Source organism: Hydra viridissima, unplaced genomic scaffold (genome assembly GCF_058129835.1).
Source record: "Hydra viridissima isolate aposymbiotic clone 2 unplaced genomic scaffold, HvirCarnegie_v1 scaffold_1, whole genome shotgun sequence".
Taxonomy (NCBI): domain Eukaryota; kingdom Metazoa; phylum Cnidaria; class Hydrozoa; order Anthoathecata; family Hydridae; genus Hydra; species Hydra viridissima.
Genome location: NW_028324300.1, coordinates 9,224,147 through 9,249,032, shown reverse-complemented (window position 1 = coordinate 9,249,032; position 24,886 = coordinate 9,224,147). Strand labels below are relative to the sequence as shown.

The 24,886-nt window shown below is 30.9% G+C and overlaps 2 protein-coding genes and 2 non-coding genes across 4 annotated transcripts; 3 read left to right on the top strand and 1 right to left on the bottom strand.

Moving 5' to 3' along the window:
* The first annotated feature begins 9,549 nt into the window (after positions 1-9,549).
* Positions 9,550-10,173, top strand: LOC149893252 (zinc finger BED domain-containing protein 4-like). Its single transcript, XM_090094558.1, has one exon. The coding sequence runs from the start codon at positions 9,550-9,552 to the stop codon at positions 10,171-10,173; it is 624 nt and encodes a 207-aa protein (XP_089950684.1).
* A 284-nt stretch (positions 10,174-10,457) lies between these two features.
* On the top strand, positions 10,458-11,090 carry LOC149893251 (zinc finger BED domain-containing protein 4-like). Its single transcript, XM_090084663.1, has one exon. The coding sequence runs from the start codon at positions 10,458-10,460 to the stop codon at positions 11,088-11,090; it is 633 nt and encodes a 210-aa protein (XP_089940789.1).
* Positions 11,091-11,939: 849 nt separating this feature from the next.
* LOC145188431 (U6 spliceosomal RNA) lies at positions 11,940-12,046 on the top strand. The gene has a single exon (XR_013847067.1). It is a non-coding gene; the product is annotated as a U6 spliceosomal RNA (small nuclear RNA).
* A 5,129-nt stretch (positions 12,047-17,175) lies between these two features.
* LOC145188432 (U6 spliceosomal RNA) lies at positions 17,176-17,282 on the bottom strand. The gene has a single exon (XR_013847068.1). It is a non-coding gene; the product is annotated as a U6 spliceosomal RNA (small nuclear RNA).
* Positions 17,283-24,886: the final 7,604 nt, after the last annotated feature.

The following is a 24,886-nucleotide window of genomic DNA, read 5'->3' as shown; positions in this document are numbered from 1 at the left end:
TTTTTATAAAAGAATTTAAGACTATTTTTTTAATAAAAATTTGCGTTATTATAAAAGAAAAAAGTGATAGAAAAGGTGAACTTTCATTGAATAATAAAATGGAGTTCTTTAATCTTTTTTTGTAAAAAATTTTCTTAATGAAATTGTGTGGCAAAATAGCTGTTTTTAATTAGCAAAATTCTACGCAATAGGGCCATTACGTTTGTTTGTAGTTTTTGAAGATCTATAACATGTTGATAAATGAAGAAACAGAAAAATTATTTTGAAACATTCCTTTTTGTATGACAGACATAATGAAAATAAATTTTTACGGGGGGTTAACTTGAAGTATTAAAAAAAAGTCTATAGTTTTAAATATATATACTTTGCTAATAAACAATTTTTGTTGTTTTAAAATTCATTTTAGTAAGAATCCTAGTTAAAACAAATTGGCGTGATAATTTAAATGTGAATGAATTCTCATGTTCTATTCGAAGTCTTCATTATGATAAAATAAAAACCATGTTGTGAATACTTTGAAAAGATAACTTTTAGACATATATTCAAGATGGCGAATATTAAGGATCTGTCGTATAATTTTGTACTTTCAACTTCAGTTTAGAGCACTTTCCATTGATTTTGAGACCAATCTTTTTATACGATTCTTAATCAGCATAAAATTCTCAATCAGAATCAATCATAAAATTAGGTGGAGGGGGAGGGGGAGAAAATCGTGTAGCACTAACACCTTTTCTTTTTTTCTTTATTGTAGCTGCCATTACAACTCATCCCTTAAAGTTTCTGGCATTTTTCACATTTATTGTAGCTGCCATTACAACTCATCACACAAACTTTCTGTCATTTTTCACATTTTATATTGCCTATAAATTTTTACTCTTCAATATACAATATATACAAAACCTATTTACATTTTCAAAACGACACCCCATACAAAGTAATCTTTATACAAACTTAGTATAAAATGAAAAATTTAAAGATTTAGCTAGTATAAAGGTTGCCTTGTACCCATAAGTATTTATAGTTTTAACACTTCAAGTACGACAAACACGCACAGCTTCTCGTTTATATATACATTACTTTAAGTTGGCCCTTAACCGCTAGTCACTCACTTACACGGTCTGTTGATATAAAGATTGCCTTGCTTACTTCATTTTTTTATTTCTGATATTTGTTCTATTACTATTAGTAACGATTAAAAAATCAATGACGCATATACAAAAGGTTAAGCTTTTATTATGCCTGAGCAACTAAGCATACGGGAGTTAGGTTAAATTATTAAATATAATTAAAAGATAAAAATCTATTTTTTTCTATAAATAAAAAAAGTTTCACAAATGTATTTCTTTTTTGTAAATTTCAATTTACATTTAAGATTATACACCACAAAAAACAATAAATTTTAGATATATTTTTATTCAACAACCCCCTGAAATTCTTTAAAACTTTTGATAGCTTTATAGAAAAAAAATTGTATGGACTCTGTTACACAATCAATACAAGTGTATTAAATGCTGAACAACTAACACTTTTTAATTATGAAAATAGTAACAAGATGGGTTTTGACTTTTACTATCTTGTTTTTGTTGTCTATGATATGGATAAAATCATTTAAAAAAACTACGGCAGAGACTCTTTTTACTGATCAGCAAAACGTTGCTCTAATAACTGCTCATCCAGACGACGAAAGCGTATTTTTTTCACCCACAATTCTCGAACTACAAAAAAAAGGTGTCATATTTTTTTTAATATGTATAACGTATGGAGACTATGACGGTCTTGGTGCGGATCGAATTGAGGAGTTATTTAATAGCTGCGATGAACTCGGTTTAAACCCGCAAAGAATTATTTTTTTAAATAACAAAAACTATACGGAGCATCCCTCTAAACGATGGAAAAATATTTCCGCACTGGCTTATAATCTTAAAGTCGTTCTAAAGAAATTAAAAATTGAAACAGTTTTTACATTCGGTCCGTTCGGCTGTTCTGGACATCCAAACCATATAGACACCCATTTAGCCGTAAGATCTTTAAAAAAATACCGGCGGTTTTTTTTAACAGACGTTGTCTCCTATAAATACCAATTTGCATTTTTTGAAATTTTGTCGGCATACTTTTCTACTAATAAAAATAATATCCAAATTTTTTCTTGGAGTATTTTAAAAACATTAAAATCAATGTTGTTTTATCGCAGTCAATTTAAGTATTATTGGATTTTTAGCCGCTACGTGATGATTAACGATTGGAAGATATACAATGTTAACGAAGAAGCGAACGATTTGCCAATATATTAGTCGTTAATGGGTTGTGTTAAACGTTAACCGTTGAAGAAGATGTTAGCTGTTTACACCATAATCTTACTAAAATATTCAAGTGTTATCATGCAAATCATATTATATAAAAAACGAAATATAAATACGAAATATAACCCTAAAAACGAAATATACTAAAGTTCAAATTTCAATAAGCTCATAAAAGTTTTATTCTATGAAACGGTCTTCAGGCTTGTACACTGGTAAGACTCGTTTGCAATAGTTTTCAAGAGAAACTCTCGTTCCTATATTTCATTAGCTCCCCGTAAAAGAAATCTTTCTCCGATTCTCCATATGAAAATTTACATTAAGTCATTCCATTTTCCATCCTCCAGAATATTTTAGGTCAATTCTTTGCTAGTTTTGATAAAATCCAAAATGATGGCTCAATACGTAATTCAACCAGACATTTTAAAAATGCAATTATATAGTAATTATCTATCTAAAAAAAGAATGGTTTAAAATCAGACAAAAGGATTAAAAGATTTTCTACTTAGAACTCTTTTTTTAGTAGAGGTGTGGATATTTTTTTAAAGTAGAGGTGTGAATATCTTTCAAGCATGAGGGACGTAAGTCTTAAAGAAAGACTACGTAAATGCAAACTAAACAAAAAATTTAATATTACATTTTTTTACTATGGTTAAAGACCGGAAAATTTATTGTAAAATATCGTAAAATTTACTTTTTATTGTGGCTGTACATCATGTATTCGTTGAAAACTGACTCATTCTCTAAAGCCTTATAAGTATGTTTCCTTTTCGCATTTCGCATTCCATTTTTCATTTTTGAATTTTTTTTTTTTTTACGCGACATTTACTGTAAGGAATTTTTTTCAAAAAACATTTAAAAATGTCTCATAGGAATTTGATTTTTTGCGAATTCTTTACTAGTTTTTATTGTGTAATTTTTTTTCGAAAAATATCGAAAAAAAAAAAAGAAATTTATCCTCGTAAATTTCGGTTCAAACGCTTCAAACCAAACACGCGTGATGAGGGTTGGAGCATCAGATTAAGAAATTTAACAGAGCATAGGCTGGGCAATACACCACAACCAAGGGAAGAACTATGGGTTCAAATCTTGTAATTGAAGGCAGAGACAGAAATGGACAGAAAAAAGGAGCAATAGCGAAAACATCATCAACAGCAGCAAGAAAAGTAACAATTTTGCTGTAACTTTTTTCTAAATAAATAACTTGCTGCTTGATGTAAGTAAAGATTTCTAGATGCATTTCATTGTTGAAGTTGCAAATTTCTCGAACTTAGCCGCAAACCGAAATTTTTTTATATTTAAGCAAGGACGTATTAATAGATGGACGTTCAACGCATTGTTTTGTAAAAAAGATATGCGTGTTACGGTATTGTTTAGATAACAAAAGCGAAACAATAGGTGATAATTGCGAAACCGGGGAGTATTTTTATTTTTTTCGACATCGGAAAAAGATGGTCTCGACTATCCAATAAAAATATTTTTAAAAGTATTTTACTGAGCATCGATACATAAAATGAGTATGACAGAAAACTTTGCTATTAATCAAGATTATTCTTTTTTGCTTGAAAGTATTGATAACCAAATTGAATTAGTTGTGGATGATTTTATTGAGATAGATCTTGAAGAGTTAGCGGAATTGTTATCAGAGGATTTTGAATTGGAGCTCATACCACCAGCAATTCCTACAGAGAAGCTGATTGCAGAAGAAACCAAAATGCTGAAAAAAACAGAAGAACGCCTAATAACTAAATTTACCTGTCTGAAATGTTACAATAAATATCTTAGAGAATTGAATTTTAAAAAGCATGAAAAGAAATGTTACATTGCCACTAAAGGTGTGCTTATACTCACATGTTGTGGAGCTTAACGCCTAAACGGGTGCTAATTTATATTTGCAAATACTCCCAGATTATGAAAATATTGTAATAACTCTTAATTTTGATTTTAGAAATTATTCAAAACTGTAAATTTTTGTAATGTACTATTGAACTTCCATATAGAAGAATGCAAGTTGTCTTTATTACATTTTTTACATATACTGGTGTAAGAAAATGTACACAGTTAAAAAATGGCTAGTTAAAGGTAATAGATGATTGACATTTCTCTTTAACCTGGGTTCCATTACAGCCAAGTTAGTATTGTAGATGGTACTAAAATCACAACAGACTTCTAAACATATTAATGAACAACCTTTATGTCTAATAACTTTAAAGTTTTCAACTGTTTTGCCTTCTCTCGTTTCAATTATTCCAACATCCTCATTTGATGTGCTTCAGAAATTTTTAAAATCAGAAAATTTATTTCTGATTACAAAAAAAGATACTGGAAGTCATTATTACATTTACAGATGTTTATGCATGAAATGTTGGAGAATATAATATTAGCAGATTGAAGATTTAGTTGATCTGGAAGAGATTTGTTAATATTAATGGATAATGGCACTTCACGATTTAAAACAATTAGTCTCCACATGCTATTTGATTGGCGATAACTATTGATTTTAACTATTACAAAATAATTTTTATTATTTTCATTGTAACAGTCAAAACCATGTTTTGATGCAAATGCTTTTAACTGTTGATAAATACTTATCGCATGTACTTTTTTATTTCTTCCAACTCTTGTGAGTGTGTTACATACATAACAGGTTTTTGTGTGTTCAGAAAAAGTGAAGAATTTATCATTCCTCTCAACTTCAAAGTCTTTTTTTGATTTTAAATCTAACCTGTATAAGACCATATAACATGATTTGCATAAATATCAGGATGAACTATTTGATAGTCTGAGGTTGTATCCAGCTTGTAAAAGCTAAGAATTGCTTGTTTATAGATAACAAAAGGTTTTATTTGATAGTGACTTTCTACATAAATGTTTTAAATATTCCTCATGAAGACTGGTTATTTATCCTGTAATGAGATAATAAATATGAATATAAGATTACTTCTTTTGATATAATATTTAGAAAAGGTTAGAAATAAGGCTATGCATCACTTGTAGAAGGCTCAAGAATATGCAACTAAAAGTATGGTCTTATCATTTTTATTATTTCTGTTATTACTATTAGTAACAACAGTAATAATTAAAAAAATAAGATCATTATAATTAAAGTAGCTCTACATGACAGTTTAAAAATGCTTAAACAAAAATGCTTATTAAAAATACATACTTTATATATCTTTCCAACTCCTGAAACGAATAGTATTTTATGAACTTTAAGATGCTTTTAGTTATAATACCTTTAGACAAAATGCAATTTAGGTATCGAAAGTAAGAAATTTTTTAACTAGGTCGTTCACGAAAAAAAAATAATCACAAATTCAAGAGAAAAAAAAAAGCGAGGCAAATAAGTTCGACATTTCCGACAAAAATAAGAAATACTCTCTGATTTGAACCTTAAAGTGGGAAGCATAATCTGAGAGTGGGGTGAAAAGAACACTAAAAATATCTTTTTCGACCTTTAAACTATATCATAGCAGCTTCAATTTAATAAGGAAAATTTGTTTCACTTTACTCTATCCATTCTAGTAAACCAAACATAGCCTTTTTGCAAAAGCCTAGTTTTAGACGTCAAAGTTTAAACACAGCTAAATTTTTATTAAGCAAAGTTCATTGGTCAAATCAACCTTTTTCAGATTTGTGAACTATTCTTGATTAATTTTTTTGTCTTTTATAACCATAAGCTTCAGTAAATGCATAATTATAATGGGTTTACTGAGGGAGGTTTTTTGACGGAAATTTGACGGGTAGAAGTCGGAGTATCTGTATCATGAATTTAGAAAATTGACGGTAACACGCATAGTTTTTGGCTAATTGGCGGCACCTTTGATCTATAACAATGCGTTGAACTCCATCTATTAATACGTCCTTGATTTAAGTAGCAAATAATTTCTTTTCATTAATTACTCTATTGCCGAAGGATTTACGCACGGTATCGATTCTGTGCGATGAATATGGAAAATTCAGTGCGCTCCGCCTATATACGAAATAAAAAATATTTTCCAACCGAGCGTCACCGACAATCGGGTGAAAACTTTTGTTTCTCACCACGGTAAGAAACTCGGTGATATGATGAGGAGCATTAAATTTTACTTATGTACGCAATTAACATTAACCATGGACCTATAAGAGATGGACGTGCAACCTATTGTTTAACGTCAAAGAGGCCGCAGAAATCAGCGAGCCATGAAGGTTTCCGACAAACTCTAAGGCTGAAATGAAAAAACCGAACTTAAGTCTAGTTCGACTTGAAATCTCAAGTTCGACTTTATCAAGCCAGATTTGAAAATTTGACTTGAGCGAATGCGTAAACGAGACTTGAAAATTTCAAGTTCGTGCTTGAGAAAGTCGAACTTGAAAAATAGTCGAGGCGTTGAATTTAGGGTGTTTATCGGAAAATACACATCGCTGTTGGAAACTTTATGTACTGGTATCTTTTGTTAGCCATTTGAATTGAAATGTTCTTAACCACTGGACAAACAGTTGACTTTCAGCTCTTCGAAATCTCCTATTATTCTCTAAGAGAGTTTACTTATTGTTACTTGAGTATATTATCATTTGTTGGTATAAAATATTGTTATTTAAAAATGTAATGTAAAATCTACAATAAGAAGGTGCCATTTTCTGATACCGGTTCTTGAATATCAGTTGGAATGAACCAGTAGCATAAAACCGAAAAGCAATAGCCAGTTGTTGTACAGATGAAAGTGGACACCCTCGATTATTAACATTGTTGCTAATAATGTCATTAGCTAATATTAAAAAGGTTTCTTTGGAAAATCTGTAGCACCTTTTAAATTCTATATTGTTGTAAACGTCAATAATAAACCTTGGTATGTGATTTAGCATATTTCTTCTTCTTCTTCTTCTAAAATTTAATTTTTGAACATTTAAAAAAAAGTTTTTTTTAATACTTCATATTATTGTAACTACTTCTCATGAACTCTCTTTTACTCCTTTTACACGTATCACTTCTTTATATAACTGCAACTGTTTATTACTAAATGGAATTTACTTTTATACTGTATCACAAAAACGTGCCTTAGTCAACAGCCTTTTATAATGCTAGGATGTTCGACATTTCAAAATTCTAATAAACATTTTTAATGGCATCAAAATATGATATGTTGGATCATTACATACAAGTTACAGGATGCTTTAAAAGACACACGTTTTCACAATGTTGGTATTCAGTTTTCTGTAGTGAATTCATTGCCAAATAGACTTTCACAATGTAACCTTCTAAATTAATTACGTTAGTATACCCAAGTAACTACTTTTACTTGGTAAAATCTCATTTTCATATTTGCAAAGGTTGTAATAAGTTATATAGTAATAGTAAAATTTTGTTACGCATCAGCAAAATGGTAATGGCGGTTTTTTTTTTTTTTCAAGTTTGGTTTCTAGATTGGTCTAGAGCAGACTTTAAAAAATGACTTGAAAATTAAAAAATTCTCGTTTTTCAAGTCTGAATTCAGTTCAATTTCGCTTCTTGCATTCCGTTAAAGTCAGACTTGAGATTTGAAGTCTGACTTGAAATTTCAAGTCCGCCCTCAAGTCCGCATTCAGAAGGAAGTTTTGCTCTCTCAAGCCTGGTTTGAAGTCAGACTTGAAAACGGTCTATTTTTGGCTGTTTTCAAGTCTGACTTGAGTTGAAGTTCGCTTTATGCATGCGCTCAAGTCGCACTTTAGGTTTGAAGTTCGACTTCAAACCTGAAGTTCGGTTCTTCCATTCCACCCTAAATTTTCACCCGACAACAAAAAAAAACTACTAAAATGGCTTCCCACAGTTTTAAAACAGAAACTCTGATCACGTGCTATTAGTTTAAACTTTTATAACAATTATTTAACAAGACTGTTCAGGATAAAGTAAATATTTCACGGGTTGACAAATTACTAAACAAATTACACCAAGGTAAAGGAAATTAGTTGTCGGAACGAATAGATTTTCATCATTTTTTCAAAATAAACATTTGTAAATTTGGGAACTTCTTTCGTGTAAACAAAGTTCCGTCAATAATAAAATAGACCTGTAAGGTTAATTTTAAAATGACTAAAAAAGGTATAGCGAAATATAAAAAAGCCTAAATAAAATTTTTTGTCAAGATCTGGTTTCATTCAACTCCTTGGTCCTTCATTCACCAGCCTTAACTTTGTGTATTTTTTGAGTATTTTTTCCGATATGTCTCAAACGAAACAAAGCTTACAAACTCAAATCAACTGTCGTAGTTAGACAAAACAAAAGAAATTGCTTAACGTGTTCTCTGATCTTGTTTTGTGGGGAATGTTGCATTTTTGGTCAGTTATTTATTACATCTTTTTTGCTTTTATTTACACAAATCAATGTTCTTTTTAATTCTATATTCTATGTACTCCATGTTTGTAAAGGTATCTGTATTTACATTTCTTTACAATTCCTTTCCCCCTTTGAAGTTATCGATTCCATTCATTGCGACAATTAAAATTGGTAACTTCAGAGCAAAAAAAATTCGAAATTCGAAAAAATTAGTCGTTGAAATATTTCTGAAAGATTTAAATTTATAAAAATACATACTTAATTAAAAATTATTTAAAGTATTTAATTAATAAAACTACCTTATTAACATAATATAATACTTTCTTTGATAATTTAAATAAAATTTATTTATTATAAACAATCTTTAGAAGTAATTTGTTACTTTATTTTCGCTTATTAATCAAATCATTCACGCTTATTCAAAATATCAAAGTTGTTTATTTCAAACATAATAAAGAATATATTATAAATAATTTTCTAACATTTAGCTATATTTATGTTGAGATATTACATTCAACTACTTTGCAAAAATTGTATAGTCATTCATAAGATTTGTTTTAACTTTTTTTAACTAGATGGCAGGCAAAGGAAAAAATGTTAAAAGCAGTCCAGTTTGGGAATTCTTCAAATTAAAGGATAGCGACAGCGCAAAATGCCAGTGCTTGCTGTGTCCCAGCATCTTGTCACGTGGTAAAGCTGGTGAACCTAAAAAGTTTTCAACTTTGTCTATGATAACACATCTTCGTTCAAAACATCCTAAAGAATACAACGAAATACAAATAAAAATTGCTGACTCACAGAAGAAAGCTGAAACTGTAGCACTGTCAAATGCTAAGCCTGGTGCAACTGCCGCAACCAGTAAAGCCATGGTACAGTACACATTCCAGAACAAGTTGCACGCATGAAAATATGGGATATCAACAACAGCTCATCAATTAGAACTCATCTGCCATTGCTAAGATGATTATAACTGATATGGAACCGATTCAGATTGTTCAGAAGACAGGCTTCGTTGAACTGATGAGAGTTTTAGAGAGGTGGTACACTGTTCCATCACGGAAATATTTTTCAGAGCGATTAATTCCTGAAATAAACGATGAAGTGTGTGCTCAACTATTGGTAATACTAGATCCAGCAACTTCTCCATTTCTGTCATTTACCACTGATACATGGACATCAGGTAATACTGTGCAATCATTCATGGGTTTAACTGCCCACTGGCTAACAGAGCACTTTGAAAACATGAGCTTTGTGTTGGATTGTAAGCCATTCATTGGACATCATACTGCCCCTGCACTGATGACTGCCTTTCAGCAGATGCTTGACAAATGGAACATTGACGTTGGACGCTGTCATGTTGTACTTCGCGATAATGCGGCAAACATATCGAAATGTTTCCGTGATGCCAACATAGATAGCCTTGGGTGCTTTGCACATACTATTCAGTTATGTGTACATGATGGCTTGCTCAACCAGCGGGCAATATCAGATATAATAAGTATTGCTAAGAAATTAGTTAGTCATTTTAGGCATTCTTCGTCTGCGACTGGTCGGTTGAACTTTGTTTACCAGACCACCAGCTGATACTAGACGTGAGTACAAGGTGGAATTCAACGTTTTACATGCTGCGCCGGATATGTGAACAGCGTCGTGCATTAACTGTCTACTGTTCAGAAGTTGATGGAACTTATTGCCCAACTGCATATCAATGGTCTGTGGCGGAGAATGTAGTTTGTGTGCTGGTTCCGTTTAAAGAGGCTACTCATGAAGTTAGCTATGAAACAGCTCATATATCACTGGTTATCCCTATTGTAACAGCTCTGCGGAATCTGTTGAAAAATGAAGGCAATGATGCAGGTGTAAAGACTATGAAGTCAACACTACTTAAGTCATTGAATGAGCGTTTTAAAGGCATTGAGGAGGAAACTCTTTATACAGTGGCGACGTTGGTTGATCCACGTTTTAAAACTAAATTCTTTTCATCACAGACAACACTGACAGCTGCAAAGGCAGCGGTTCTGCTTGCATTCAATAAAGTTACAGTGCAGAGGGTATCGATGCAAGATGAAAGTCAATCTGAGCATGCTAAGCAGCAGATTAACAAAATTGAAGAAGTTCCAGCAAAAAAAATTCGGCTGGATAATTCTTCAACATCATCATCATTACTCTGGCGATGTATTGATGAAATTGTTCAATCTACGTCAGCACCTGAACAACAATTGCCAACAACCATTGAAACTCAGCTAAGCCAGTATCTGGCAGAACCAGAAATAAATAGACTCGCTGATCCACTACAATGGTGGAGTAAAAATATGCAGAGATTGCCAGCTCTGGCGACAGTAGCTCGCATTTATTTGGGTGCACCGCCGACAAGTGTACCATCAGAACGTTTGTTCAGTGTTGCTGGGGAGGTCCTCAATGATCACCGCAGCTCACTCCTTCCACATAATGCAGCTCGTCTAATATTTCTTAAGTACAGTTCGAAACTGATCAAAGACTAAATACTATTTAGTCTTATGCTTATAGATTAATTTAGTAAATAGAAAAAAATCGTTTATCAATTATTTTGTTCTGTTATATTGTTCTGTTATATTGTTTTTTTTATACTGTTTGAAAATTTTTCCTTCTTTTTTAGTAAAAAAAAATGAAGTTTAACAGAAAAAAGTTGTCACTTGGTATTGAAAATGGTCAATATTGTTTACCATTTCAAACATTGTTTGATTTACAGGATTTCGGCTCCTGTAATTTGCTTTCGAAATCCGGCTCCGGTTCCGGCCGGATTTGTCAATTTAAATCCGGCAAATCCGGCTCCGGCCGGATTTGGAAAAATTAAATCCGGTACAGCCCTAATACATACATGGCATCTGCTATACTAGACAAAAAGAAATAAATTAAAATCAGTGCTAAAAAGTACATTCTTTGTCAAAATGAAACTAAACAGTGCTTTATACTTGTCCTATTGTACATCTTTTTTGAAAAACGGGTTAAAAGTATTTTTTAGTTAATTATGGGTTTGTATTTTCTTTTATTATTATTATTACATGTATTTCCTTTTTTTTTTTTTTTTTTTTTTCTTTTTATTTAATTATGGATATTTACATATTGGTATTATATTTATGGATATTTATATATTGGTATTATATTTATAGATATTTACATATTGGATAATTAATTTTTATTTAACTAATATTTTCTTTTCATTTAGTTATGGATATGTATTTTAAACTGGATTTCCTCAAAATAGTTTTTTCTGACTTGAGAACTTTAGCACGAGTGTTTTTACGCACCACAAGCGTAGAAGTAATATATAGTTGCGACAATGGCTATTCAAGTCGCACTGTATTAAAGACGTGTCTGCTTCGGCAACACATATATTAAAATTGGAACGATACAGAGAAGATTAGCATGGCCCCTGCGCAAGGATGACACGCAAATTCGTGAAGCGTTCCAAATTTTTAACTATTTTTGAGTTAAATTTGACCTCGTTTCTCTTTCTTTTGTGAGCCCAATTTTACTTTATTTTGCTTAAGTTTTAAATTCCTTTTAGAAAAGAAACTTAAAGGACTTTCCTAAAAAAGGGAAATATGTTCTATCTGCATAGACGCGAAAAACATGTTTACAATTTAGGAAAGAGTTTGTTGAAAATGTTTGTGATCGAAAATTTGTATCCTCTGCATTAAAAAAAGATTATATAACCATTTCATTTACCGAATATTGCAAGTCAAAAAGAGTCAAGAAACACACTTACGACAATCGAAAATTAACTCAGGTATTAAAACAAGAAAATTAAAAATGAAAATTAGTTTAATCTTTTAAAAGTATAAGTGAAAAAAAAAGGTGTACAAAATGCATTGTTAAACACTTTTTATAACAGAGCTGTGCGAGCCTTTCGACTCACAAACAAATTAATAACTTCTTCAAAAGTAGTTTTCATAGCCATTTCCGCTGAAATAGATAAAAGTCCTAAGTCATGTATTAGAGTTTAACGTCCTCCAGCTAAATTGCATTGTGGACGCATGCCTACTCCGTCCAGAGGAGACTGTGCGTCGTCCAAGAGTTTGCCCCCCCCCCCCTTTGGGAAGTAGACAAATGCCCACCGTCGTCCGAATTAGTATCCTAATGACCGTTTATAGGAGGGTGAGCCCCATGTTGATCAAGTTTACTTCCCCTTCAGGTAAGTCCTAAGTCATTTTAACGATTTTGTGTCATTGTTGATCTTAATACGTTTTTTATTCTTTTCAATACCCTAAATGATCTTTCTGCTTGGGCAACTGTCACTGGAATTGTACAAAATAGCCTTATTGCAATTATGTTTAGAAACAGCTCATCCAGTTAGAGCATCCCGCCATCGGAAATTGCGTAAATGCGTAAATTCCGATGTGAGAAATAGTTTATAAAGGTGACTCCGATGTGATTTAATCTTTTTATTTTCTGATATTTTCCGATGGTTTGTGGTGGCTAAAAAAAATAGGTTTCTTTATAAACTTAATTTGCTGTAATTCAGTGAATATAGATGAAATTTGTTTAGCTTGTGATTTAATGTAGGTAGGAAAATTATAACACATACTTTTACGAGATAAACAACAATCTCTTCCATGACGAAACCACTGAGGCAATGGCAGGGTTGAACCTTTGTAAAATAATTTAACATGCATCTCATTGTTTACACGAATGCACTCTGTAACTTCAGGAATAGATAAAGTACTATGACTCAATTTATAACAAATTACATGATCATCATACTTCAAGAATAAAAAATTATCTGGAGCAAGACTTTCAGTAATATCATCAAAGTTATTAATCAAATCACTTAATAAAAGCTGTCCATATTGATCTAGCTGAAATATTCTTTTAGTTGGTGATTTTCTTAGCGAATTAGAAGATTTTATAAGTTGTGATGGACCTTCTTCAGGCCAATTTTTGCAATCAAAAATAGTTGGAATAGGCTTTAGTTTTTTTGTTAATCGAAAACGTTGATTCGTATTACCTTTCTTATAATATTTTTTTTCAAAATGTTTGATGCCTATTACGGAAGAATTAGTAGGTGTCCAATCTTTACTATTTACAAATTTAATCCGACTTTTTCAACTCTTCATTTTTTGGAAACGAAAATACTACTGTAGATACTTCACATCATAATGCAATATTTGTTAACCATATTTCACATGTTAACATGTTATCAAGTTAACATGTTTCACAAGTTAACCATACTTCACATCACAATGCAATATTTGTTAACCATATTCATTAAAATTCCAGTTGCTTCTTAAAAAACGCCATACGAAAAAACTGGCCTATTTTTTTTTCAAAATGCAAAATATCCGGCGTATAAATAAAGTAGGCCATGATCCAGTTTTTTTTTTTTTTTTTTTTTAATTTCATTTTTTAAATTCAACAGGCTGAAGAGAAATATTTTGTATATTGGCATCATAAATTGATTTTAAATGGAGTATTTCATCTCTAGATGATCATCGATATCAGTTTCATATATTTTGTATTTCTTGATCATTTAAGTCACGGAACAACCGGGTAATTCCACATGAAATCACCCAGTGCATTGAACCATGTGTCTTCCTTTTGTGTTATATTTTGACACATTATTCCTTATTATAAAAAAATATTACATGCAAAATTTCAGCTAAAAATGTTGAGCGGTTGACAAGATACTGCAATTTTAATATTGACCTGGTTTCCCAAAATGACCCGGTTTTCATAACATTCTGAAAAAACATTTTTCTTAAAAAAATAAGAAATAAAAATGGCAAAAATATGAAAATAAACATAAATAAGGTTTTTTTGATGCTGAATTCAATAAAAGTACTTAAAATGCTCAAATATAAAAGGAACATGCTTAAAAGTTAATAAAACAACTAGTTTCTATAAACCAACTTTGGGGCCCAATATCTCAAAACACCCCTGTCAAATTTTTTTTTTTTTGCTGTTAATATTTTCAACTGCTTATAATCTTACTAGGCACAAAAAATCTAACTGGAAAAACAACTGAAACATATGGAACTTTAATTTCAAAGATCTATTACTTTTTCAAGAAATTCCCAAAAAATATTTGTAAATAAAATAAAAATAAGTTAATCGTAATTTAAACAGTCACTTAAATATACAAGATTTTTAAAGGTATTGAAGATGTTAGTTATTTTGACTGTGTTTGTAATAGTTTAGAATATTGTTCCCATTTTACTTGTACTTCCTCTATTTCAGTATTTTCAAACACATAGTTTCTACCGGAACTGGAGCAAGCTTGTGGAACAGATAGTTTTTTCAATATGTTGGTGTTGGGAATAAAACAGTAGTCATCTCTTTCAGGCCAGTTAAAACAGATTGATGGACCATTTGGGTGAAGAAATTTATTTTTAGCATCAACTTCTTCTAGGTTGGATTTAGTTACAATGCCGATCCATTACTACACAGACTACAGCTACATAACAACCTAAAGCAACAGTATCAAGTTGAAATATATCTTGTTTCTTTTTAAGATTGTGGATTATTGAATAATTAATGTCCGTACTACACCTCTTTGCCCCAACCCTGTTATCTCCAAGATCATAAGTTGATGAAAGCTACCAGTACCAGGTAGAGTTGTTACACCAGTGTACCTTTCTTTTTGCTCTTCATGTTGCAATTGTAAGTCCAATCCCTTTATGTAAATGAAGTTAACAACCTTGATTTTCTCAATACAAAATTCATACATAGCTTCTGATGTGAGAATTTGGTTTCTGTATGGTCGTTTTAAACTTTTTTGTGCTGTTAACCTTTTTACAGTACCGCCAATCCCATTGCATGGTGACTTTCCATGGGACGTGGCAAAAAAGTTCCATTCAACTTTAAGGTCAAATTCACTTTCTAGTTGGCATAGATTGTAAAAGCTTTTACAACTTTTGTACTGTCCTGCGCAACCATCAGTTAATATATGTAATTTAGACAGATTGAAAAATTTTTTGATAAAGAAATAATTCAAACCTTTTCAGAATCCCTCTTTTGTATATTTTTTTACACTGATAGATATTGGTTATTTTCTTTATAGATATATTTATATATATATACAATCTACATATATATATATGAAATATATATATATATATATATATATATATATATATATATATATATATATATATATATATATATATATATATATATGAAATTGTTAATTTGTTAAAATTTAAATAAAATTTACCAATAAATATTGTTTTATAACTGAACTTTTTATAAACTAGTTATTATAAACTTTTACAAAATATAGTTACCAAAATTTTAAAAACAAATGCACATCAATATCACACTTATTCAGTTTTTATATAAAAACAAAACAGGATGTTTTTTTCAGTTGTTAAGATCAAATAACTAAGTTATCATATAATTAAGTCTTCCTTAAATATAACAAAATTCTTTTTTTTTTTTTTTTTTTTAAGGAGTCTATAAACTAAATATAATATTTTACAGAATTCTATTTGCATGTTTTTTAAAATAATTTCTTCAAAAAGTAATAGATCATTGAAATTAAAGTTCCATATGTTTCAGTTGTTTTTCCAGTTAGATTTTTTGTGCCTAGTAAGATTATAAGCAGTTGAAAATATTAACAGCAAAAAAAAAAAAAACTTGACAGGGGTGTTTTGAGATATTGGGCCCCAAAGTTGGTTTATAGAAACTAGTTGTTTTATTAACTTTTAAGCATGTTCCTTTTATATTTGAGCATTTTAAGTACTTTTATTGAATTTAGCATCAAAAAAACCTTATTTATGTTTATTTTCATATTTTTGCCATTTTTATTTCTTATTTTTTTAAGAAAAATGTTTTTTCAGAATGTTATGAAAACCGGGTCATTTTGGGAAACCAGGTCAATATTAAAATTGCAGTATCTTGTCAACCGCTCAACATTTTTAGCTGAAATTTTATGTGTTAACTTTTCTTTTTAAGATGCAACAGCCAAAGAAATTTTTAAAAAATTTGAGGACCCGTGGTTCAAAATTTTCTAAATTTTGGGTGATTTGATGCGGAATTACCCAACCATAATACATTGAATAAAGAATCTATTTCTTTTGCTGCATTAAATCTTCATGTCATATTTCCAATAACACTATTCTTGAAAACATTGAAAATATTAATTCTAAATTCTTCTGTCGGCGTCCTTTTTAACTGTGCTATTTTTTTCCTTTTAGTATATTTTTTTCCTGAAAGCTCTGTGTTTATCTGTAAAGATGTACCCAACAATCTACATTCATTTAAAATATTATCCCAATTATCTCTTATTGTATTAAATTTAACAAGAAGACTTGAAATATTGGCTTTTACTACATCAATTGTTGCATTACGAGCTTGTAATACAGTATTTCTGTAATTTATAGCTGCAAGAACTTTGTGATATACTTTTGCCAGTACTGAGCATTCAGAAAATTCTATATATTTTTTTATTCTGTTAAAATCTGTTTGAGTTGCCGTAATATTAATCTCTTATACAGGAAAGTCCTTTAAGTTTCTTTTCTAAAAGGAATTTAAAACTTAAGCAAAATAAAGTAAAATTGGGCTCACAAAAGAAAGAGAAACGAGGTCAAATTTAACTCAAAAATAGTTAAAAATTTGGAACGCTTCACGAATTTGCGTGTCATCCTTGCGCAGGGGCCATGCTAATCTTCTCTGTATCGTTCCAATTTTAATATATGTGTTGCCGAAGCAGACACGTCTTTAATACAGTGCGACTTGAATAGCCATTGTCGCAACTATATATTACTTCTACGCTTGTGGTGCGTAAAAACACTCGTGCTAAAGTTAGAGACCGCCGATCCGTTACTGTTTATCGGTTTGCGGATTGTGCACCGAATTATCTTTGCTAAACGGTTCAAATTACTTACGGATTGGTTTGATCCGAAAAAAATGTATCGGAAAAAAATTCGTTAAAATTTTTTCGGATTATTTTTTCGGATTGCAATCCGATTCGATACTTTCGGATCGGATTGCAATTCGAAAAATATTATTCGAATTGCAATCCGATCCGAAAGTATCGAATCGATATTATTTTTACGGATTTATACGGATTCAGAATAAAAAATGCTTTTGAAATAAGATTCATTTTTATTTGTTTATAATATTCAAATATACAATCAAACGAAATGATTTCCTTGTTAAGAAATAAAAAAAGGCAAAATCACACTGAAAGTTAATCATTTTCCAAATTCATTTCCTGGCCACACAATGTCTTGAATTTTACTGAGTTGCTTAACCTGCACCAAACACTTTCTTCCTCAGTTGTTCAGTGAAATCAAAGTATTCATCATCTTCATCATCCAACATTGAAGGGCTTTGGCTAGCCAAAATTTCTTTTTTTGACAGTTCTTCCATCGCTTTCTTTACTGCAGTTTTGACTACTTCAATTTTTCTCCCCTCACCCACAAAGCACATGCCCTTCCTGTTAGGATTTTAAAAAAAGAGCTATAGAAAATTCAATATTCATTAGCTCCCCTTTGAATCTTTTGTTAAGATCTTCATTGAATTAGTGAGCAAGCTCTAATGACACCTCGGTTTTTGGCTTGACACAGGCCTTACATTTTCCTTGTTTTCCTTCACCTTGTTGAAGAATTCTCAAATATTAGATAGCTTAGGCACCTGAAAAGAAGAAAAAAAATGAAATAACATAAAAATGGAATAAATCAGATTATTTGAGTTTTTCCTTTATATTTGTCTTAACAAAAAGTGATAATTTTGAGGCATGCAAAAAGCTTTCAATAAAAGAAATAATTATTTAAAGGTTGTTTGCCTTAATTGTTGAAATGAACGTAACAATTTTTCAAACTAGTTTTTATCTCTATTTCTATTTTTATTTCTGTTAATATTTAAGTAGAAGAAATATAACAATTTAAATTTTATCGGGCCAATCCACTAATTGAAGCAATCCGCAAAGCGAAATAATTCGCAAAGGAATTCGATCCACAAAAAAAAACAAAAAAACCGCAAAAATTCAGTTTGAAATATTCTTAACTTTTAAATAAAAATAATATAATAATGGCTTTCCGTAATAAATGTAAGTGAAGAATAGTAGACTTGATCTGTTGAACGAATTGTTGTAGGTTAAGATTTCCAAATAGGACTGATTGAAAATAAAAAAGAAATCCACTATTTATAGGACGCGCACATAATAAAAATGAAATTTGTTTGGACCACACCATTTAATGGTGACGCGAACGGATTGTGATTTGTATAATTCGCTAAGCGAATTAAAGTTAAATTGGTTCGTAAAAATTTTTCGGATTATTAATCCGAACAACAAAGTGAATCCGCAAAAAAAAAATTTGTTAGTGGTTCGTAAATTAGTTTTCGGATTATTAATCCGAAAAATTTTTACGAACTGACTGTTTTAATCCGCAAAATAAGTCGAGTTGGCTTTTTGCGGATTTTACGAATCGAATCGGCGGTGCCTAGCTAAAGTTCTCAAGTCAGAAAAAACTATTTTGAGGAAATCCAGTTTAAAATACATATCCATAACTAAATGAAAAGAAAATATTAGTTAAATAAAAATTAATTATCCAATATGTAAATATCTATAAATATAATACCAATATATAAATATCCATAAATATAATACCAATATGTAAATATCCATAATTAAATAAAAAGAAAAAAAAAAAAAAAAAAAAAAGGAAATACATGTAATAATAATAATAAAAGAAAATACAAACCCATAATTAACTAAAAAATACTTTTAACCCGTTTTTCAAAAAAGATGTACAATAGGACAAGTATAAAGCACTGTTTAGTTTCATTTTGACAAAGAATGTACTTTTTAGCACTGATTTTAATTTATTTCTTTTTGTCTAGTATAGCAGATGCCATGTATGTATATTTTTAAAATATTCTTTTTTGCGTTGCTACGTGCAACATTCCCCACAAAACAAGGTCAGAGAACACGTTTAGCAATTTCTTTTGTTTTGTCAAACTACGACGGTTGATTTGAGTTTGTAAGCTTTGTTTCGTTTAAGGAAGTAATAGAAGTTTACAAGGGACGTTGAATGCCGAAGGCCGTTGCGGATATTACGATTTGTGAAAATAACTTGTTTTTTCGATTCGACTTGAAAGCATCAAAGTATTTCAACAAAACATGACTACTTTTATTTATCGAAACCACGCCAAAACTTATAATTAATAGGAATATATTTGCTGCTGGATGATTTTTACCTCCATGTTAGTAAAACGTAACTTCGTCGGTTGCTATTAGCCCTGTTAGTAAACAGGGCTAATAGAAACCGACGAAGTCGCGAAGCCGTAAATTTAGTGATTTTTGGAATTTGCCGTGAATGCTGTGAAAATCCGTGCTTTTTTGTGAAACGAGAAAATTATATGCGATGTTTCTTGAAGTCGATAGTGTAAAGAAACATCCGAAAGAAGTATTGCATGCTGATGCGGGTCGGCTGTTTTTTTTTTGGCTGCAATGTTCTAGAAAGTAACAATTCTACATCTGGCTATAAAATGATAGTTGATAACAAGCTCTACGTGGCATTTTGACATTTAACACAAACATACAGTTGTAATTTTTTTTAAAAATACTTAAAATCAGTTTGCTTAAACTGTCCAGTGTGCTCACCGTATATGCCTGATAAATGATTTTGACCTACACGAGAAGCTGTCGTGATTTTGCCGTGAACTCACTGCATATTTTGAGAAAGCAAAGGTTTTACTTTTTTACTATAACTATATATCTTTTTTATTCCGAAAGACTGATTTTTCGATTCTATAAGAGAAGATAAGTGGAAAATAGCCCACCTTAGGCCTAAATGAAAAAAAAATATCAAATTAAATTTCAGAAGAAACTCTCTGGAGGGATTATTATATACACCTTCCTGATTCAAAAAATGTGATATTTAAAATGAAACTATTTCGTCCGAGAAAAAAAAAAAAATAGTTTGAAAATTTTCTTCACTTACCCTAAATATTGAAATGATAGCATGCAAAATTTTGTATTTTTACAGCACAAGTAATGTTTTTTCTATGTTAAATCATCATCCTAAATGATATTTAAGGTAATTTATTCAATTTAGGTGTAATTTTATGAGATTGCGTTTTTCAATTTTTTCTGGGAAAGGGCAAAATATTGTATAAAGATAGAACACAAAATAAACAAATGTCATTTTCTGGAAAAAGGCATTTGTTTTGCAAGTTGTTGTGAAAACTGCAAGTAAACATTTACTCTCCTGTATCCTGACATTCTACTGACACAAAGGTTAGAGAACAAATTACTTCTTCTGTGATTGCTTCAAAAGAGGCTTCTCCTCATGGAAATATTTGGGTTGCACAGCCTGCTGGACGACCACTTCCAATTACTCCTGGTAAAAATTTAAGAACTTATCTTTTTCTCATGATTGAATTCATTTTTATTAATGCCTTTTGTTAATGCAAGTTAATTATTTTATACTTCTCCTCATGGAAATATTTTATTTTATGCTATTACTGTAAAAAAAAAAAACTTAGACTACTTAAACTCTTTTAACACTTCTTTTAAACAAGATCTTGCTTGTTCAAAGAAGCTTTTCCGAAGTTGAATGCACAAGACTTATCTCATGTCCAATCCAACACAGGACTATCCAACACATGAATACGGAAGCTTGCTACCACTCTGAATCAAGTTTCAAATTTAAAAATTGTTGAGGCAAATTTCCGTGAAAAGTTTGGAAAGCAACTCTCGGATCACTTTACGCAAACAATTATCAAGGTTTACAGTGATCCGCAAATACAAAAGGAATAGATTGTGGTTAATTGTAAGGACCTTGAAGCGATTAAAAACGAAGTCTTGTTGAGAAGATAAGTTTACAACGACCACATTGTGAAGCTGGGTATCGATGGTGGAGGTCGTTTCCTAAAAATCAGTCTTGGAATTCAGGAAGACCAAGCCACTCAAGCAAAATATTCTCCAAGCAAAAAGCTCTTGACAACACAATCAGCAAAAGAAAGCAGTGTTAAGCGTCAACTTTTGGTTGCTAGTGCTAAAGATATTCCTGAAAACGATGAAAATATAAAAACACTGCTCAATTTGATTCAAACGGACAATGTAGGTTTTATTGTCTCCTGTGACATGAAACTTGCCAAAATTCTTTGCCTTTCTGAAAGAAAATGGCAGATCAATTTGTCCTTCAACCAGAACATTTTTTCTTATTTGTAACTTTTATATTTATGTTTTCTTTGTCTCTTAATGCTTTTTTAAGAATTCCAGGCTTTAAATTTTGTGTTCTAATTAACAAAAGATTTTGCTCGTTCTTAGAAATGAATAAACATTAGAAATTCATGACAATATGCTTAAAGTAAATCAATTAGCTAGGATTTAATTTACTGCGACGATTTAATGTAGAAAAACATTACTTGTAAAAATGCAATATTTTGCATGCTATCATTTCAACATTTTGTGATCAGTGAAGAAAATTTTCAAACTAATTTTTTTCTCGGACGAAATAGTTTGATTTAAACTTTTTGAATCAGGAAGGTGTATATAATAATCCCTCCAAGGATTTTCTTCGGAAATTCAAGTCATGGCCTACTTTATACACGGCCGGATATGTTGCAAAATAGGCCGAAAATTAGAAGGCCAGTTTTTCATGGTTTTTTTTGGCAAGAACGTCGTGTTGATCAAGTTTCCAAATTAGTTGTGAGAAATATGGTAAATAAACGCGCTGTGGTTAATTGTCGAACTGGCTATAAATTTAAAAAAAGTGAACCTAGTTCTCTTTATCCAAGTAAAGCTGTTTTTAGTTTTCCCAAAGATACTAATTTAGAAGAAAAATGGATTAAATTTGTAAACAGAAAAGATTGGAAACCAAGCAAACATTCAGTTATTTGCATCGATCATTTTGAAGAAAAATATTTAAAATATGGAAAACGAGTTACTTTAAAACACGAGTTAAAACCTGTTCCATCTATTTATTCTGAAGAAACTTGTATTTTATCTTCTGTAATGCCTAAAGTTTCTAACTTTCGTAAACCACCAACTAAACGAGATTCTACTATCCCAGATGAAATTCATTCACTTCAAGAAATGGATAAAATAAAAAACATTGATATGCTTCATGAATCTAACTCTCCAAATGGATTTAGTTTTCAAAGATATGAAAGTTTTGTTTTATATTATCGTTTGTTTTTTGTAGACTCCACTCCTTTTATTGAATCAATAAGTGTTGATAACAATTTGCATGTAAAACTGCATTATAAAAGTTGTCCACTTCCACTTCCTCATTGGTTTAGAACTATCAACAATTGTAAACTCACAAGTTTATCTATTTTAGATAATTTGGTGTCTTATATGCACAACCTTGTTGAAGGAAATTCCTATTATTTAGTTAATGAACTTTCAAAACTAATCTTTTTTAAATCTAAAGGTCGACCTCCATATTCTTCAAAAGTGTTAGGTTTTGCACTAATGCAAAGATATTCATCATCTCAGGCTTATTCGCATCTTCTGGAACAACTTCCTTTACCGTCAAAGTCACTATCAAAGAAGTTAGTATCAGGTGGAATTGATTCAATAAAATCATTAAAGTTATTGTTAAATGAGGACAAAATAAGCAATGATTGTGTTATTCTTTTTGATGAAATGTATCTGCAGCAATCTTGTGAATACCACAGTGGTAGATTAACTGGACAAGATAAAGAGGGTAATCTCTACAAAGGAGTAATTGTCTTTATGATTGTTGGCCTCAAGAAATCAATACCTTATGTAATTAAAACCATCCCAGAGACTAATATCACTGGAGATTTCATTAAAAATGAAATAGAGGAAAGTTTAAATACATTAAGATCTGCAGGTTTTAACATTTGAGCATTGATTGCAGACTACCATCCAACAAATGTCTCAGCTTATTCAAAATTGCTTAGCATTTATGGGTCAGATAAGCCAGAAGAAAATTTCTTTATCACTTGTAATGATCATAAAGTTTATCTGATGTATGATAGTGTTCATTTGCTTAAAAACTTAAGAAATAATTTGATTAGTACTAAAAAGTTCATTTTCCCACCATTTCAGTTCACTGATTACAGTTTTAATATGAAAGTGTCTGCAGGGGATATCTCTTGGACTTTGCTTCATAGAGTACATGAAAAAGACAAAACTCTTTCAGCAAACTTAAGAAAGGCATATAAATTAGGGGAAAAGACTCTATATCCAGGTAACAATAAACAAGATGTCAACTTGGCATTAAATATATTCCATGAAACAACTTCAGCTGCAATTCAAAATTACTTTCCTAATGAATACTCAGCATCAAAATTTTTAAAACTCTTTAATTTATGGTGGGTAGTATCCAACTCAAAAATGAAATACTCTAATAATATTATAGGAAATGCAGCTGTTATGGAGGATGATAAGCCACAATTTTTACGTGCACTTGCTCACTGGGTTCAAGAGTGGCAAAATTTACAGTACAGTTCCACTGAAAGATATTGTCTCACAACTCAAACTTCTAATGCACTAGTAATAAAATTGCAAAGTACTTCTAGTCTAATTGAAGATCTTCTATTTGAAGGATATAATTATGTTCTAACCTCACGTTTCCAAAGTGATCCATTAGAGCGACATTTTTCAAAGTATTTGTTATGTTTCTTAACAGATCCAAAGAAAAGTTCGATTTTTGTAAAGCTTTTATTTTTGATTCAGTAATACCAATACAATACAATAATATCACAAACTTAATATTTATAGTAAAATAGAAAGTTCCTAGAAAGATACAGAACATTCTGGAACGTTATTATATATCTAGAGGGTTCTATGGAAGATTCTCGAATGTTCTGTTGTATCTAGAAAGTTCTAGAATGGACCGTAACATCTCCTCGCCAGCTTGGTTTTACGGAGAGCAAGCGTTTTGATTATTCTTTGATAGGCATCTACTAGATCGTCTTGTTTTGACTTGTTTTTTTTTTTTTTTTTTTTTATCTTGACCAGTCGGCTCACACGACAACAAATCGGGCTGTACTATTATTGACTCCTCCACCTCCCCGGAGTTGTAGCGATGCCTGAGTTGTTCAATATGACGATGCCAGACTAGACCATCAGGCTCTGTCTTCACTATGACAGATCGAGGACCGCATACTTCAGTGACAATAGCCGTAATCCATTTTGAGTTGTAATCATTACTTGAGCTAAAATATCTGGCATAAACCAAGTCTCCCACTGAATATTTTACAACTTTGGAAGAGTCCATAGATTGCTTTGATTGTTGTAAATGAACAGGGGATGGCAAAAGCAGATCGATTTGCGCCCGAATTTGTCTGCCATTGAGTAATTCGCTAGGGGACGATCCATTTGCTAAAGGAG

Bases quoted from the DNA above. Each gene is read 5' to 3' on its own strand.
- LOC149893251 (XM_090084663.1), top strand. From the start codon at position 10,458: ATGAAGTCAACACTACTTAAGTCATTGAATGAGCGTTTTAAAGGCATT.
- LOC149893252 (XM_090094558.1), top strand. From the start codon at position 9,550: ATGATTATAACTGATATGGAACCGATTCAGATTGTTCAGAAGACAGGC.